Source organism: Danio rerio, chromosome 3 (genome assembly GCF_049306965.1).
Source record: "Danio rerio strain Tuebingen ecotype United States chromosome 3, GRCz12tu, whole genome shotgun sequence".
In the NCBI taxonomy this organism is placed as follows: domain Eukaryota; kingdom Metazoa; phylum Chordata; class Actinopteri; order Cypriniformes; family Danionidae; genus Danio; species Danio rerio.
Window position 1 is genome coordinate 39,992,215 of NC_133178.1, and position 14,879 is coordinate 40,007,093.

The following is a 14,879-nucleotide window of genomic DNA, read 5'->3' on the forward strand; positions in this document are numbered from 1 at the left end:
TAAAACACTCACTGCAGAAGAAATGTGCCATTAAGGATATTAACATTAACAATAGCAAAAATAAACTGCATTTCATCCAAAGGCCCTTTCATTGATCCTACGAGATGCCCCATGAGCATATAGATTTATTTCAGTGTCTGTAGAAAAGAAACATCCTTTCTTTTGTAGCACAGCCAATAAAACAGCACAACAATTACCAGTTTTCTGTGGAGAAGCTGTAATGTCATATCCGGCTTTCCTCTTTTGGCAGCTCATTAGTCGGAGCGCTCGGCTCCTCAGCCAGGCAGCTGGATATTATTCAAATCAATAAATGTGCTGAACAAAATAAAAATGACTGTTTTTAGTAACAGAACAACTTGAACTCAACTTGAAAAGCACTTGGAAATTGAGCAGAACAAATGAGCTTGCAGGAGCCTGATTCTATGGTATAGAGCTGAATCAGACTTCAGGACAGCTCGTAACAACAAAACTCACTGCTTATTCAGGCTTCGTTTTCATGTCTACAAGCACTACACTTCAATGCAAGCATCTCAGTCTGTTTTACTCAAGCACCTCTTAAAAGAGAGCCACTCATATTGAACTGAAAAGTCAACAGAGTTAGAAAAACAACAACAGTAGCTTTTGCAAAACCACTTTCTAGCAATCATTCACAATTCAAACTTTACAATTGTATACAGTTAATATAAGGGCACAGATAGCACATCACATACACAGGATTGTGCTGAGACATCTTGCCCTGGTCACCACTGTTGTGGCTGCTGGTGATTTGTTGCTCTGTGGTCCTGCAGTCGGTGTGAACAATGCTCTACAGCAGTGGTTCCCAACCTGGGCCAGAGTTCACAAGGGGGGCGCGGGAGAGGATACGTGTTGAGGTAGAAAAAGGCATAAAAATGCTCCACTATTATATAGGGCTGTACAATTAATCCAAAATGCGATTTCGATTTCAAACAATTATAAAAAAACATTAATCAAGATAAGCGATTATATGCATCCTATACCGCCCCCTTTCCAGTTGTACACGTGTTGCTAAAGACCGCGTGCCTATGTGTGTGTGCTACACGCACACGCAGTCAGAAGCATGCGGCGGGTCAGCATTCGCACACTGAGACGAGCAGAGGAGCGCAGACATCTAAAGTCATCTTAACGTGAGCGCTTTAATGGTCAAATAGGTGTCAAAACGCGGTGTTTAGTGATTATTTATATTAACCCTCATTTGTGTAATAAACAAACGAGTTGAGGTTTAAAAGACGTGAAAGAGAAACCATTAAAGAGAAAGCGCAAAATATTCCTGCTGCCGCCTGTTTTTATGATTAATCAAACAAGGAGAAAATGTTTCTCTGCTCTTGACTGAAGGATTTTTGTAGCTAAAGTGTTTTTCTTACAGTGAAGATGCTTAAAGCACAGTTTGTTTTATATTTTTATTCTATTGTATTTATTTCTCTTTCCTTTGCAGGGTGGAAAATAACTGTGTGTATACACTTGAAGTCAGAATTATTAGCCCTCCTGAATATTAGCAAACCTTTTCCTGCCCAATTTCTGTTTAATGGAAAGAAGTTTTTTTTAAACTTATTTCTGAACATAATAGCTTTGATATCTCATGTCTAATTACTGATTTCTTTTATCTTTGCTATGATGACAGCACATAATATTTTACTAGATATTTTTTCAAAATACAACCATTCAAATTAAAGTGCAATTCAAAGGCTTAATTAGGATAATTAGGCAAGTCATTGTATAACAGTAGTTTCTTCTGCAGACAATCAAAAATATATATTGCTTAAGGGGGCTAATAATATTGACCTTAAAATAGGTTTCAAAATATTTAAACCTGCTTTTATTCTAGCTAAAATAAAACAAATAAGCCTAGAAGAAAAAAAATATTAGAGAAAATACTGTTAAATTCCTTGTTCTGTTAAACATAATTTGGGAAATATTTATAAAAAAAAAAAATTCTCAGCAGCGCTAATAATTTTGACTTTAACTGATAATCGTTTTGAATAATTGTGATTACAATTATGACCAAAGTAATTGTGATTTATGATTTTTCCCAAAATCAGCCCTACTATTATATATGTATTTTTAAGTACCAAAAAAAAAATCAACACACATGCTTAAAATTCCAACATAATAGTAAAAATAATTAAAATAAATAACTTTAAATTATTTTTTACATTTTGCTCACTTGCGCAATGTGCTTGTCCAACTTCTCGTAAAGGCAAAATCAAAACAAAAATGGCAGAGAAACGTCAATGCAATGATTCTTCAGAGGCGAAGAAAAGCCAAGAAAAGATAAGACAAAGCCTATCTAAATACACAAACACACACATACAGTAAATATATATATATATATATATATATATATATATATATATATATATATATATATATATATATATATATATATATATATATATATACGGCACATATGTGTGTGCGTGCGTGTGTATTTATATGGTGGGGGGGCTCCAATGTTTGTATTTGTTCATGGGGGGGGGGCCCAGAGAAAAAGGTTGGGAACCACTGCTCTACAGTCTCCACTCCTCTTTTTGTATCATTGTGCAAGATGACGCTCATCGTTTGGCCATCTGTGCATCACTTTTGATACATAACCACTACAAAGAGACTATTTGTTCCTTTTTCTAGACGTTCTGAGACACATAAGATCCCAATATACCCTTTATCAAACCCATCAAAGTGATTTGTGTTTACAATTCAGCTAATTAACAAACCAAACAATGAATTCAAAAGGTTTGTTGCTTTACAGCGCTTCAGACAACACTAACAGATCCAAAATAGCCCATGAACTGACACAAGCCCGGATCTTCAGGTGGATTTGTGTTTGTGTTTGCGTCATGTTAAGCAGATCCTTGGCACATTTCTGGCCTCTGTTCTCTCTTTATGCTACTCTACTAAAAGAACACCATTCATATCTGTCAGCTCATGTCACGCCTGATTCCCTGTGGGATTGGAGACAGAGCCTCCACTTTAAACCAAAAATTCATCCACATTGCTCATCACCACATCTGTCAGAGTGGAGTGACAACGATGTTTTACTGTGGATTTGCACTCTCATTAAACTGGTCTGGTGGGATGATGCCAGCAAAGCATGCTGGTTTGGGTTGACAAATTTCTACTCAGAACAGGAAATAACATACTGCTGTGCACAACCATTGAGTTACAGTCTTCAATTGTGCAAGTTCAAAAAATTTCAATTGTGCAAGTTGAACAGTTATTGGGAGACTTTATACAAAGTTGTTTTTTAGATTTCTAATAACATAAAAATTAACATGCATACTATAAATACTAATACTTCAGTTCCAGGTAATACTGAAAAATAACCTTACATATTTAATACAATACAATACAACACAATACAATACAATACAATACAATACAATACAATAAATAGGCATACTATATTTACATTTATATTATTATTATTAATTATTATATTATTATTATTATATTATATTATATTATTATAATATTATTATTATATATATATATATATATATATATATATATATATATATATATATATATATATATATATATATATATATATATATATATATATATATATACATAAATATATACACATACAGTATATCTGGTTCTTGAGGCTGATTGGCTGATAGCTGTGTGATATTCTGCAAATAACATCACTCGTACAGCTTCTTCACCCCTGCCCACATAAAGTAGAGAACACTACAGTTTGATAAATATTACTGCTGTTGAATAACATAATGAACTTTTGAGGCTTTTAAGTCAAGAATGCAGTTGTTTATATAGCAACTATGCGGTTTATTTATAAGGATAGTGGCTATTTTCAAATATTTATAAATTCAGAGCATCGGATTCAGTGCGTCGGCCGCCATCAGCCTGTCTGAGCAGACCAAAGAAAGTGACGGTTGATATGTTCTTCCACAAGATGGCGACAGAGACTGCATAATAATTGCTTAGGGGAGAAAAACTGCATTTTCTCAGCATGAGTTTCAAACTACAGCTGAACAAATCATTATAAATCAGGTAAGTGACATTCTGAGTTGATCTCTCTCTTTTGTATTTTGAAGTGGTGTTTTATACTACAGAAACCGCTAGTGTTTGATTTGCTTTTTCGGTGTCAATTATTGTGATATTCTGATTGCTAAAGAAAAATACTGGGAAATCTCTGTAGACTGATGGCATTTTATGGCGTTTAACCTTATAATTTTAAAATGTGAGCAAAATTACCTGTTTTGTCATGACTTCAGACATCATGCGAGAGAATCAATCAATACTAGTTTTAAAGTGATGTTGATGAAGTAGTAACGGTTTCTGCTGTTTTGATGTCAGCTGCAGATGTGAATGAGTGTCAGAGTCTTTTTTATACACACAATTATGCTGTCACTTGTTGCAGTGTGATTTGGCTGTATATCGGCACTGGTGTGGGACACTAAGGCACTCGGTCTGCAGCCTCAAGCCAACGCACGCCTTCCACCAGTGCAGATATGTAGCCATATCACACTGCTACTCATTTGATATTGCTCATATATATATATATATATATATATATATATATATATATATATATATATATATATATATATATATATATATATATATATATATATATATAAAATACATTGTATATATAATTTTTTTTATATTTGTTTGGCACTGATAGTATGTGCACCAACATATAGCACCGTCCCAAGTCACGAGGACCTTTCTTGATCCCATATTCCCCTCTCTCTCTAACTTAGACTCCTGTCTAATATACTGTCCTATCCTAATAAAGGCATAGCCCCTTCTCCCTAAAACAAGCATGTAGATTCTGGCGTGATTTCTGTAAAATGTTTTGTTTTCATGAAGTCTCTTACCTGCTTCGCCAACAAACACCTCCACCGGAGCACTTGGAGGGCTTTCACCAATGACATTGTAGGCGGTCATCACAATTTCATAGCGCCTGTATTTCTGCAGCTCTGAGGATGATCAAACAATAAAGATCTTTAAGGTGCACAATGGCATTCAGACAGAAGATAAGAAGGCTCTTTCTGAAAGCGTACTGTTATATACATTTCCGGAGAGCACCAAAATTGTTGCAGAAGGTAAGTTTTTTTTCTCCAGTTTTTGTTTTCGCAAATTCGCCAGAGGCTGTTTGTACACTTTTTGAGATCTCAAATTTATCTTGCTAGTGCAATTCGCCCCTGCTGTTCTCACGTAAACCCACCAGAGGCCGCTGTCATCTGACTGACTGACTGACCACCATCTTCCCTTAACCCAACCAACAGTGTTTTCAAAAGCACTGATTGACCCACCCAGCCTCCCACTTCCCTAAACATACTTCCCCATAGCATTCGCTTTTAAAGACGAAATGCTGCCATATGTACTTCTGCTTTCACAATTCACGATTTCCATAAATGTATATAGGGCTACGTTTTCAGAATGAGCCACTGTTGCAATTCATATAGGTTGAACTAAAAAGCATCTCTCACTAAAGCACAGAAAGCCTCATAAAAGATGTTGGAAAGCAACAGCATCAAGCTCTTTGATTAGCATTGATGAGACACAAGAGAAGTGAGAGCAATGCGCTGCTCAGGTCTCAGACAGTAAGCACTGGGATTCACTTTGAGAAAAAGCTCGGTTTCTGGTCAGAGAAGATGGATTAGAGGAAGAAGCTTGTTCTCTGAACAGGAAGGGTGTCTGGGATTACACACTTTGCCAAAGGGAGTATGAATATTTTGGACTTCAAAGGCAGCCTGACATAAATGAGAAAGATGGTTAAATGAAACTTACGTGTTAGCTCGAATTCGGTTAATGAAGGATTGCTGACAGTCTTCACAGTGCTTTTGGCTGTGGAGGGAGAAAGAGCAAACGATGAGGAATACATTACCGCAGATGGAAAAGCACAAATCAAAGGGATATTTCATCATGGCAGTAAATCTTTGCTTTTCAAAGTTGCTCATCACACAGTACTCGGCGAGATTGATGAAATTTCACAATGCTCATCTCGCTCCAATCAGACCCCGCAAGAAACCAAAGCAAGTCAGTGATTAATGATTCAACAGTCAATATACAGCACTATATCACAGGCTGGAGTGCATTAGGGGCCTAATAAGATTTTTAAAACACATACTGATCCGACATCACTTGGGGAAAATTAAAGGAAAATCTGAGAGCGTGGACGACTGGTCATTCCCTTTATACAGTTCCTTTTGAGCTCTGCAGCTTAAATGAGTCTGCCTGCTTAGTTATTTTTTTATCCCAGACTTTCAGAAGTGGCTAGTGGTCAGGCTCAGATATTTAAAGCAATAGTTCACCCCAAAATGAATGAATTATGTCATCCTTTAAATATGCTCATGTTGTTTCAAACATTAAAGGTACCATAGCGTGCATTGATTCAATAAGTTAAATAGTTCTCTGATATCTACACAGTAGGTATGTGGGGAAATAAGGGAAATTAGTCATTGTTGTAATCTCAGTAGAAAACATTGTGGCCAATGAAATGCATAAAAGTCTGTGTTTTTGGTTTGATTTGCCAATTTTTTTTACCAATATATCCAGCCTGATCCCTCGAGGAAACGTAACTATTTCATATTTTGTCAGTTTAGTGGCATATAAACTCAACCACCATTAGGGGATGAGCAAATCGTACTAAATTATACAACTGAGATTGTACGAATTAATACAAATTAGCCACTAAATGATAAAGTTACAAATTGTACTGAGATGTTGGAATATATCAATCACAATATTTCCATGAGAATGAGGACACAATATTGTTTTATTCACATTGTATGCTAATTAAATGTAAGGAACGTTCGAGGTTACAGAAGTAACCCTTCGTTCCCCGAGGAGGGGAACGGAAGTGCCATGAATGGGAGGATTCGGATCAGAAGCTGCTTATCTGGAGAGTATTGAACGGGCCAATGAATGAAATTAATTGGCAGCGTAAGCTTGCGCAGGTGTGCGACATCTGCAATTATCTCAGCATATAAGCACACCTGAAGCCAGCAGACGCCATCCTTTTAAGCTGAAGAGACTTTCAAACAGCTAAGGGACAGTCATTATGGCGACGGAATATGGCACTTCCGTTCCCCTCCTCGGGGAACGAAGGGTTACTTCTGTAACCTCGAACGTTCCCCTTCGGTTGGGGAACTTCAGTGCCATGAATGGGAGAATATGGAAAGCGCCATAATGACTGCACCTTACCAACACCCCCGATGAGGAGATAGTCAAGCAAGCGTGACGCACCCACATCATGGGGGGCGCGGTCCTCCAACGTGTCCCTGGCCCTAATTTATCCTACTTCAACAGAAGTTTTACGGATTTAGATATATTTTTTGGGAAGTCGTGAGCATCTAGATAATTCTAGGAAATACGACAGTACGTTGGGAAGCGTGCAATCCCGATAGGGAGGACGCTGCGGAGGCCATCCGTTACCCAAGGGGGGGATAGATGGCAGAATTTACCTATGGACTAGCCCTAAAAAGGGGGAGTACGCATAGCAAAAGAGTGGTTAGCGGAGAGGGAAGACACGGGTCCGCCCAGGGGGGGGACTTAACCGTGGCGGAATAAGCATATGGGATCGCCTAGTGGGGATCACGCATAGCAGGCACCTATACCCAAAACGCGGGCTGACCAGCGGGCAGACCTACAACGTAGTGGGCCAGCAAGTGACTCCTCCGCTGAGTCAGTGCTGGGGGCCACGGAGGAATCTGCAGGGCTCACCTGACGGGGAACTTTACTGACAGATAAAAAAGGCGCACGTACCTCCGTGTTAGGGAGAATGGCGCCGCAAGCGTGTTTCAACACCCTACCGAGTTGTCTCCTCAATCACCAAAGGGTTACCTAATACCCTTGAGGAAACCGGCTCCACTCGCAGATTGTAAAACCTTGCAAATGTGTTGGGTGTCGCCCAGCCCGCAGCTCTACAGATGTCTGTTAGAGAGGCGCCGCGTGCACGCGCCCAAGAGGATGCAACGCTCCGAGTGGAGTGTGCACGAACTCCCGGGGGACACGGCTGACCTCGACTCGAATAAGCGAGTGAAATGGCATCCACAATCCAGTGGGATAATCTTTGTTTTGATACGGCACTTCCCTGCTGCCGACCGCCATAACAGACAAAGAGCTGCTCAGATGATCTAAAATTCTGAGTACGGTCCACATAAATGCGCAGAGCGCGAACTGGACAAATTAAAGAAAGGGCTGGGTCTGCCTCCTCCGTGGGCAGCGCTTGCAGGTTCACTACCTGATCTCTAAAGGGGGTGGTAGGAACCTTGGGCACATAACCGGGGCGGGGTCTCAGGATGACGTGAGAGTAATCCGGCCCGAATTCCAGGCACGAGTCACTGACCGAAAATGCCTCCAGGTCCCCGACCCTCTTGATGGAGGCCAACGCAACCAGCAGAGCTGTCTTCAGGGACAGAAATCTTAGAGATACTGATTCGAGTGGCTCAAAGGGATCGGATCGCAGACTCGTGAGAACGAGGGCGAGATCCCAAGAGGGCATGAGAGGGGGGCGAGATGGATTAATTCGCCTAGCACCCCTAAGGAACTGGATGACCAGGTTATGCTTTCCCACGGTGCCGCCAGCTACCGCGCTATGATAAGCGGAGATGGCGGCCACGTAAACCTTGAGAGTGGAGGGCGACAGCCTGCTGTCCAACTTCTCTTGAAGGAAAGAGAGCACAACACTAATCTGGCAATTTCGGGGGTCTTCTCTGCGAGAGACGCACCATTCAGTGAATAGACTCCACTTCAGGGCGTAGGCGCGCCTCGTGGAGGGGGCTCTAGCCTGAGTGATGGTATTAACCACCGCAGTCGGTAGGTTACCTAAGTCTTCCTCGCGTCTAGGGACCACACGTGGAGGTTCCAAAGATCGGGGCGAGGGTGCCAGATGGTGCCCTGTCCCTGAGAGAGTAGGTCCTCTCTCAAAGGGATCCGCCAGGGGAGGGCCGTCGCGAGGAGTGAGAGCTCTGATATCCAGGTCCGGTTGGGCCAAAGGGGCGCAACTAGCAGAACCTGTTCCTCGTCCTCCCTGACCTTGCACAGAAACTGCGCGAGCAGGCTCACTGGGGGAAACGCATACTTGCGCATGCCCCGAGGCCAGCTGTGGGCCAGTGCATCCGTGCCGAGAGAGCCCTCGGTCAGGGAAAAAAACAACTGGCAGTGAGCGTTCTCGGGGGAAGCAAACAGATCGATCTGGGCCTCCCCGAATCGCGCCCATATCAGCTGAACAGACTCGGGGTGGAGTCTCCATTCTCCAGGGCGTAACAGCTGTCGTGAGAGCGCATCGGCTGCACGATTGAGCGTGCCTGGGACGTGAATGGCGCGCAGCGATTTCAGCCGCGGGTGACTCCAGAGGAGCAGACGGCGGGCGAGCTGAGACATGCGGCGAGAGCGCATACCCCCCATGCGGTTGATATACGCCGCCGCCGCCGTACTGTCCGTCCTGACCAGCACGTGTTGCCGCTCCAGCACCGGTAAAAAGCGGTGGAGAGCGAGGAACACTGCCAACAGCTCTAGGCGATTGATATGCCAATGCAGCTGGGCACCCTTCCAGAGGCCCGCAGCCGCATGCCCGCGACACACGGCCCCCCAACCCGTGTTGGAAGCGTCTGTTGAAACAACAACATGGCTGGACGCCTGTCCTAGAGGCACACCGGCCTGTAGGAACGAGGGGTCGTTCCAAGGGCTGAGGGCGCGGCGACACAGCGCAGTAACCGAGACCCGGTGTGTGCCCGCGTGCCATGCGCGTCTGGGGACCCGATCGTGAAGCCAGTGCTGAAGTGGTCTCATATGGAGCAACCCGAGCGGCGTGACGGCGGCTGCGGATGCCATATGCCCCAGGAGCCTCTGAAAGAACTTCAGTGGGACCACTAGTTTGCTGTCGAGCTCCCTCAGACAGTTCAGCAACAGGCGAGCGCGTTCCTCGGAGAGGTGCGCTACCATGGTGATCGAGTCCAGCTCCATCCCGAGAAAAGAAATCCTCTGCACGGGGGCGAGTTTGCTCTTTTCTCGGTTGACCTGAAGCCCCAGTAGGCGGAGATGCCGAAGCACCTTGTCCCTGTGCATAATCAATTGCTCCCGCGAGTGGGCTAAAATCAGCCAGTCGTCGAGATAATTGAGTATGCGAATGCCCGCGAGCCGAAGGGGCGCTAGGGCACCCTCCGCGAGTTTGGTGAAGACCCGCGGAGACAGAGAGAGCCCGAAGGGGAGGACCTTGTACTGCCACGCTCGACCCTCGAACGCAAACCGCAGAAATTGGCGGTGGCGTGGAAGAATGGAGACATGGAAATACGCGTCCTTCAGGTCTATGGCTGCAAACCAATCCCGAGGACGAACGCATTGGAGAATGCGCCTCTGCGTGAGCATTCTGAACGGCAGCTTGTGCAGACAGCGGTTCAAAACGCGCAGATCTAGGATTGGCCGTGACCCACCGCTCTTTTTGGGTACGATGAAGTATGGGCTGTAAAACCCACTCTCCATCTCGGCTGGAGGAACCGGCTCGATTGCACCCTTCGCCAGGAGGGCAGCAATCTCCTCTCGCAAGACAGGGGCGGACAGGGGGTTGACCCTGGAGAAATACACGCCCGTAAACTTGGGGGGCCGTTTTGCGAACTGAATCGCGTAACCGAGTCTGATTGTGCGTATGAGCCACCGCGAGGGGCTGGCCCGCGCTAACCAGGCAGGCAGAGCCCTCGCTAATGGAGTCATCGCTACAATCGCTGACGTACCAGCGGTGGGGCAGCGCGGAGTGGGTGTGCTGATCCGGGAAGCACGAGGGTCCCGCGGAAGAGCTGGAGGAGAGCGATTCGCTCTGGCTCCGCACCCTGACTCCGGAGAGGGGGCTGGAGGGCTGAGGAAAGGGAGACCGTCCCCCCAGCGCTCGCGAGCCACTGGCGAAGCACGTAGAGTCTGCGAGCCGGAAGGCAGCGCGTCCCGGACTGGCAGAACTCGTGCAGTCACATCCGGGGAAGGGAAAAAGTGCTCTTTTACTGATGTTTTGGTGGCACTGAAAAGTACCGTTGTTATCGGGGCCCCGCCCTCCAGCGGGGAAAGAGCAAGTTTCCTCTTCTCCGGATGGCCTGTCTCAGGGACGCTTCGCGGTCCGTTTACCGGACTTAACGGCGCCCTGGGCAGGAGGGGCTGCCTGCTTTCGAGGTGAACGCCGCGCCCGCTTGGCCGGAGGCGCAGGCGGGGGCGGGGCAGCACTCGTTGGCGGGCGCCCTCGGCGAGGAACAGCGGAGGTGGATGGCTCGGCGGGCGGAGCGGGCTTACGGCCACGCCGATAGATGACATTGCCCATCGCATCCGACTGCTCTTTCACCGCCTTGAATTCCTGGGTGAATTCACCGACGGTGTCGCCGAACAGGCCAGCCTGGGATATGGGCGAGTCAAGAAAGCGAACTTTGTCAACGTCGCGCATATCGGCCAGGTTTAGCCAGAGGTGGCGTTCCTGAACCACAAGTGTGGACATCGTCCTCCCCAGCACACACGCGGCGGACTTAGTAGTCCGAAGAGCATAGTCGGTCGCGGTGCGCAGCTCATGTAATAAGCTTGGGTTGGACCCGCCCTCGTGCAGCTCGGCCAGCGCCTGCGCTTGGTAGCGCTGGTAGGTGGCCATCGCGTGCAAAGCAGAAGCAGCCTGGCCCGCAGCCTTATAAGCTCTGGCTCCGAGGGAGGCAGACAACCTACAGGCTTTGGACGGGAGGCGGGGCAAACCCCGCCACGTAGAGGCGCCGCGCGGACAAAGATTGACCGCGATAGCGCGCTCCACTGACGGGATCGCCTCATACCCCCTGGCAGCTCCGCCGTCAAGGGCGGTGAGGGCGGAGGCACTCGCAGCACGGGCAGAGAAAGGTGCCCTCCAGGACTGCGTGAGCCTACTGTGCACTTCCGGGAAGAAGGGGACGAGAGGCTTCGAAGGCTTCGCCTTCTGGTCCTCTACGTAGCACCCATCTAGTCGGTCCGGCCGCGGAGCTGGGGGATAAACCATCTCCAACCCCACGGCCGAAGCAGCCCGGGAAAGCACGGCTAACATGTCCGCTTCAGGATCCGATTTGACAGCGCTCACCTGCCCGGAGGGGGCGAGCGGGTCCGGATCTTCGTCGGACAGTGAAAGCCCACCCTCCGATGCCGCGGAGGACATCTGATCTCCGGTGTCAGCGAGTGTGAGAGCTACCATCTGGTTAGACGGATCACTCTCACCACCCGAAGCTTGGATGGAGCGCCGTGAGGAGCGAGAGGTCCGCGAGCCCGTGGGCGGCGGATTAGCTCCCGCTGAAACCCTCAGATCTGCCCGAGCGCCCGCTGCTTTTTTAGAACAGGAGGCAACTGGGGTGGCTCGCTCTCTTGCGAAAGTTAGCCGCGATCTTAGCTGTGCAACGGTCATGGCATCGCAATGACGACATGAACCGCCCGCGAGCACCGCATTAACATGCTGGACCCCAAAACATGCAATGCAGTGATCGTGTCCATCATCCGGAGACAGGAAACCCCCGCATCCAGAAACGCACAGTCGGAGCGCCATCCTGAAAAGGACGTGCTGCACGACTGTGTTGCTCTTTTAGGAAAGTTGCAACTATACGCACCGCTCTGGAGGACCGGACCCAAAGAACCGCAGGCAAGGGAGTAACCCAGCTCGACCGTCTGCCACCGCGAAGACCCACTCTGGACCGGGAGACACACTCGTTCGCTCTGAAGTGCTGATCAGCAAGAGGAACCCTCATCGACTCACTCAGAAAGGATCTGAAGCGAAAAGGATGGCGTCTGCTGGCTTCAGGTGTGCTTATATGCTGAGATAATTGCAGATGTCGCACACCTGCGCAAGCTTACGCTGCCAATTAATTTCATTCATTGGCCCGTTCAATACTCTCCAGATAAGCGGCTTCTGATCCGAATCCTCCCATTCATGGCACTGAAGTTCCCCAACCGAAGGGGAACTCTTATTATTCAGCTATGCTAAGGTATATCTAGAATATTCTCATTATTATATCTCACCTTTAAATAAATCTTTGGAATAGTTCTAAAATGGGTTTTTATCATTCATTTTGAATGCATTGTTCCTCAGACTGGCAGATGCATCAGTAACTTGCAATAAAAATGGCTTCAGGCTATCTTGAGTTTGGAGGCAATGTCTGATGTTTGGGAACACAATCATCTTAATTCTTGAAGGTTAAAACTTTTAGGATTATACATTTTCCAAATTTTTTTTTTTTTATAAATGTGAAGACAACATTTATAAAGATGTGTTGGAAATCAGTCAATTGGCCTGTCTAGTGATCAAATAATTTCTTTTAAAACAAAATGACAACATTTCATGCATATTGAAGATCACAATTTTCCATTTTATTTATGTTTCCATCTTAGGTTTTGCACATAACTGTAGTCTTTTTTATTTTTTTTAAAGATCTGACCCAACTGAGTACATTTATTATGCAAATGACTCAGAATTTATGTGCATCTTGGCCTTTCCATTTAGTAATTTAAAAATATATGTTATATCCTAAATCTGCATAACAATAGGTGGATAGAAACGTAGTAAAAACTGGTTCTGGAACTGAAAGTTCAAACATGACATGAAATAATGAACCTCACTAGTTCCTGTGCTTCATGCAAGCATGCTTCAGCTTCTTGTGACCAAATCTGAATGCTGAAAACATTGTTCACTTATTAATGTTCATATGTGAAAGCAGTTATTAACTAATCTGTTCATCAAATGATCATGTCTCTTCAGAAATCTTGAATAAAACCATTCCCTTCATATGAGTAATTTTGGATCTCTTTAAATGTTTTATTAGTTTTCATTTGAAAAACAGAATCAATATAATGTATTTTTATATAAAAATTTTATTTTTTCTTTTAAAAACAAAAATAATTAATATTATGAAACAGAATCCTCTCAACAATAGCGCTCTTTGTTTAAAATAAATACTAATGAAAGAAATGGTAAGAAATTTATATTTTTCTAAGAATTCAATTGACACAATTTGAAGGACAAATAAGAGGCTGGATTGATTAGGATAGTTCATCTGGAATCTTGAGAGAAAGATTTCAGTGAGGAACATTTTGTGACCCACTGTAATATGTGGAGGGAATTTAAATGGAAGATTATGGCTAAACAGAACTATTCATGCAATGATAAGTGCTAGAGAAACTGTGGACAGAATGTTGTCAACCACACCCATATTTAGTGGTCATGTCCTAAATGAAGAAACTACTGTAAAGATGAATTTGATGTTCTTAAAGAAATCGTAAGGAATTCTTGCATCATGAACTCCTAGAAGTTGCCCTTCTAGGTGTATGTTCAGGTGACTATGATGGTAGATCTAACTGTTGCTAGAGAAATAGCTCATCCAAAAATTAAAATTCAGACATCATGTGACACATAACACTTGTCATCACAAGCAGATGGTTAAAACACCCATCATATAATGTCTGAATTCAAAAAGAGTGCAAGTGATTTGAAAGGGAACAAATAAGTATTGTGACTTTTAAAAACATCTTTTTTGAAAGATATGGACACCTGTCATGCCTTGAATACATCAATAACAAGCCATACCATAACATTTGACTTATTTCCTTCTTTTTTCTCTCGTGTTTTGTCTTATTGGGTGTAATTGGTTTTTTTGTTTTGATGTTTATTTTCTACATGCACCTTTCTGTAAAAAAACTAACATGTTTAAATGTAACAATGCATTGTATGCAAGATTGTCATCTTAAATAAAAAAAAGTAAAAAAAAAACAAAAAAACAAAAAACAGCAAATAATCAATGAATCAAAATTATTGTTAGCACTCACTCATGTTTGTGCTGTTGACTTTTCCCAGCACACTTTATGTGCAATCATTTGGATCATTTGGGAGATGCCAAATTCACATCTGACATGATACA

General features: G+C 44.4%; 1 protein-coding gene across 6 annotated transcripts in view; it reads right to left on the reverse strand.

The window, feature by feature from the left end:
* sdk1a (sidekick cell adhesion molecule 1a) overlaps positions 1-14,879 on the reverse strand; it is a 534,279-nt gene that overhangs the window by 35,358 nt on the left and 484,042 nt on the right. For all 6 annotated transcript variants that reach the window (XR_012401153.1, XR_012401152.1, XM_073944925.1 and 3 more), the window contains 2 exons: positions 5,779-5,835; positions 4,863-4,964 (listed from right to left, as the gene is read on the reverse strand). Coding sequence is in view for 4 of the 6 variants with exons in the window: in XM_073944925.1 (XP_073801026.1) it covers positions 4,863-4,964; positions 5,779-5,835 (159 nt within the window). In the remaining 2 variants the exon portion in view is untranslated. The remainder of the gene's footprint in view (positions 1-4,862; positions 4,965-5,778; positions 5,836-14,879) is intronic.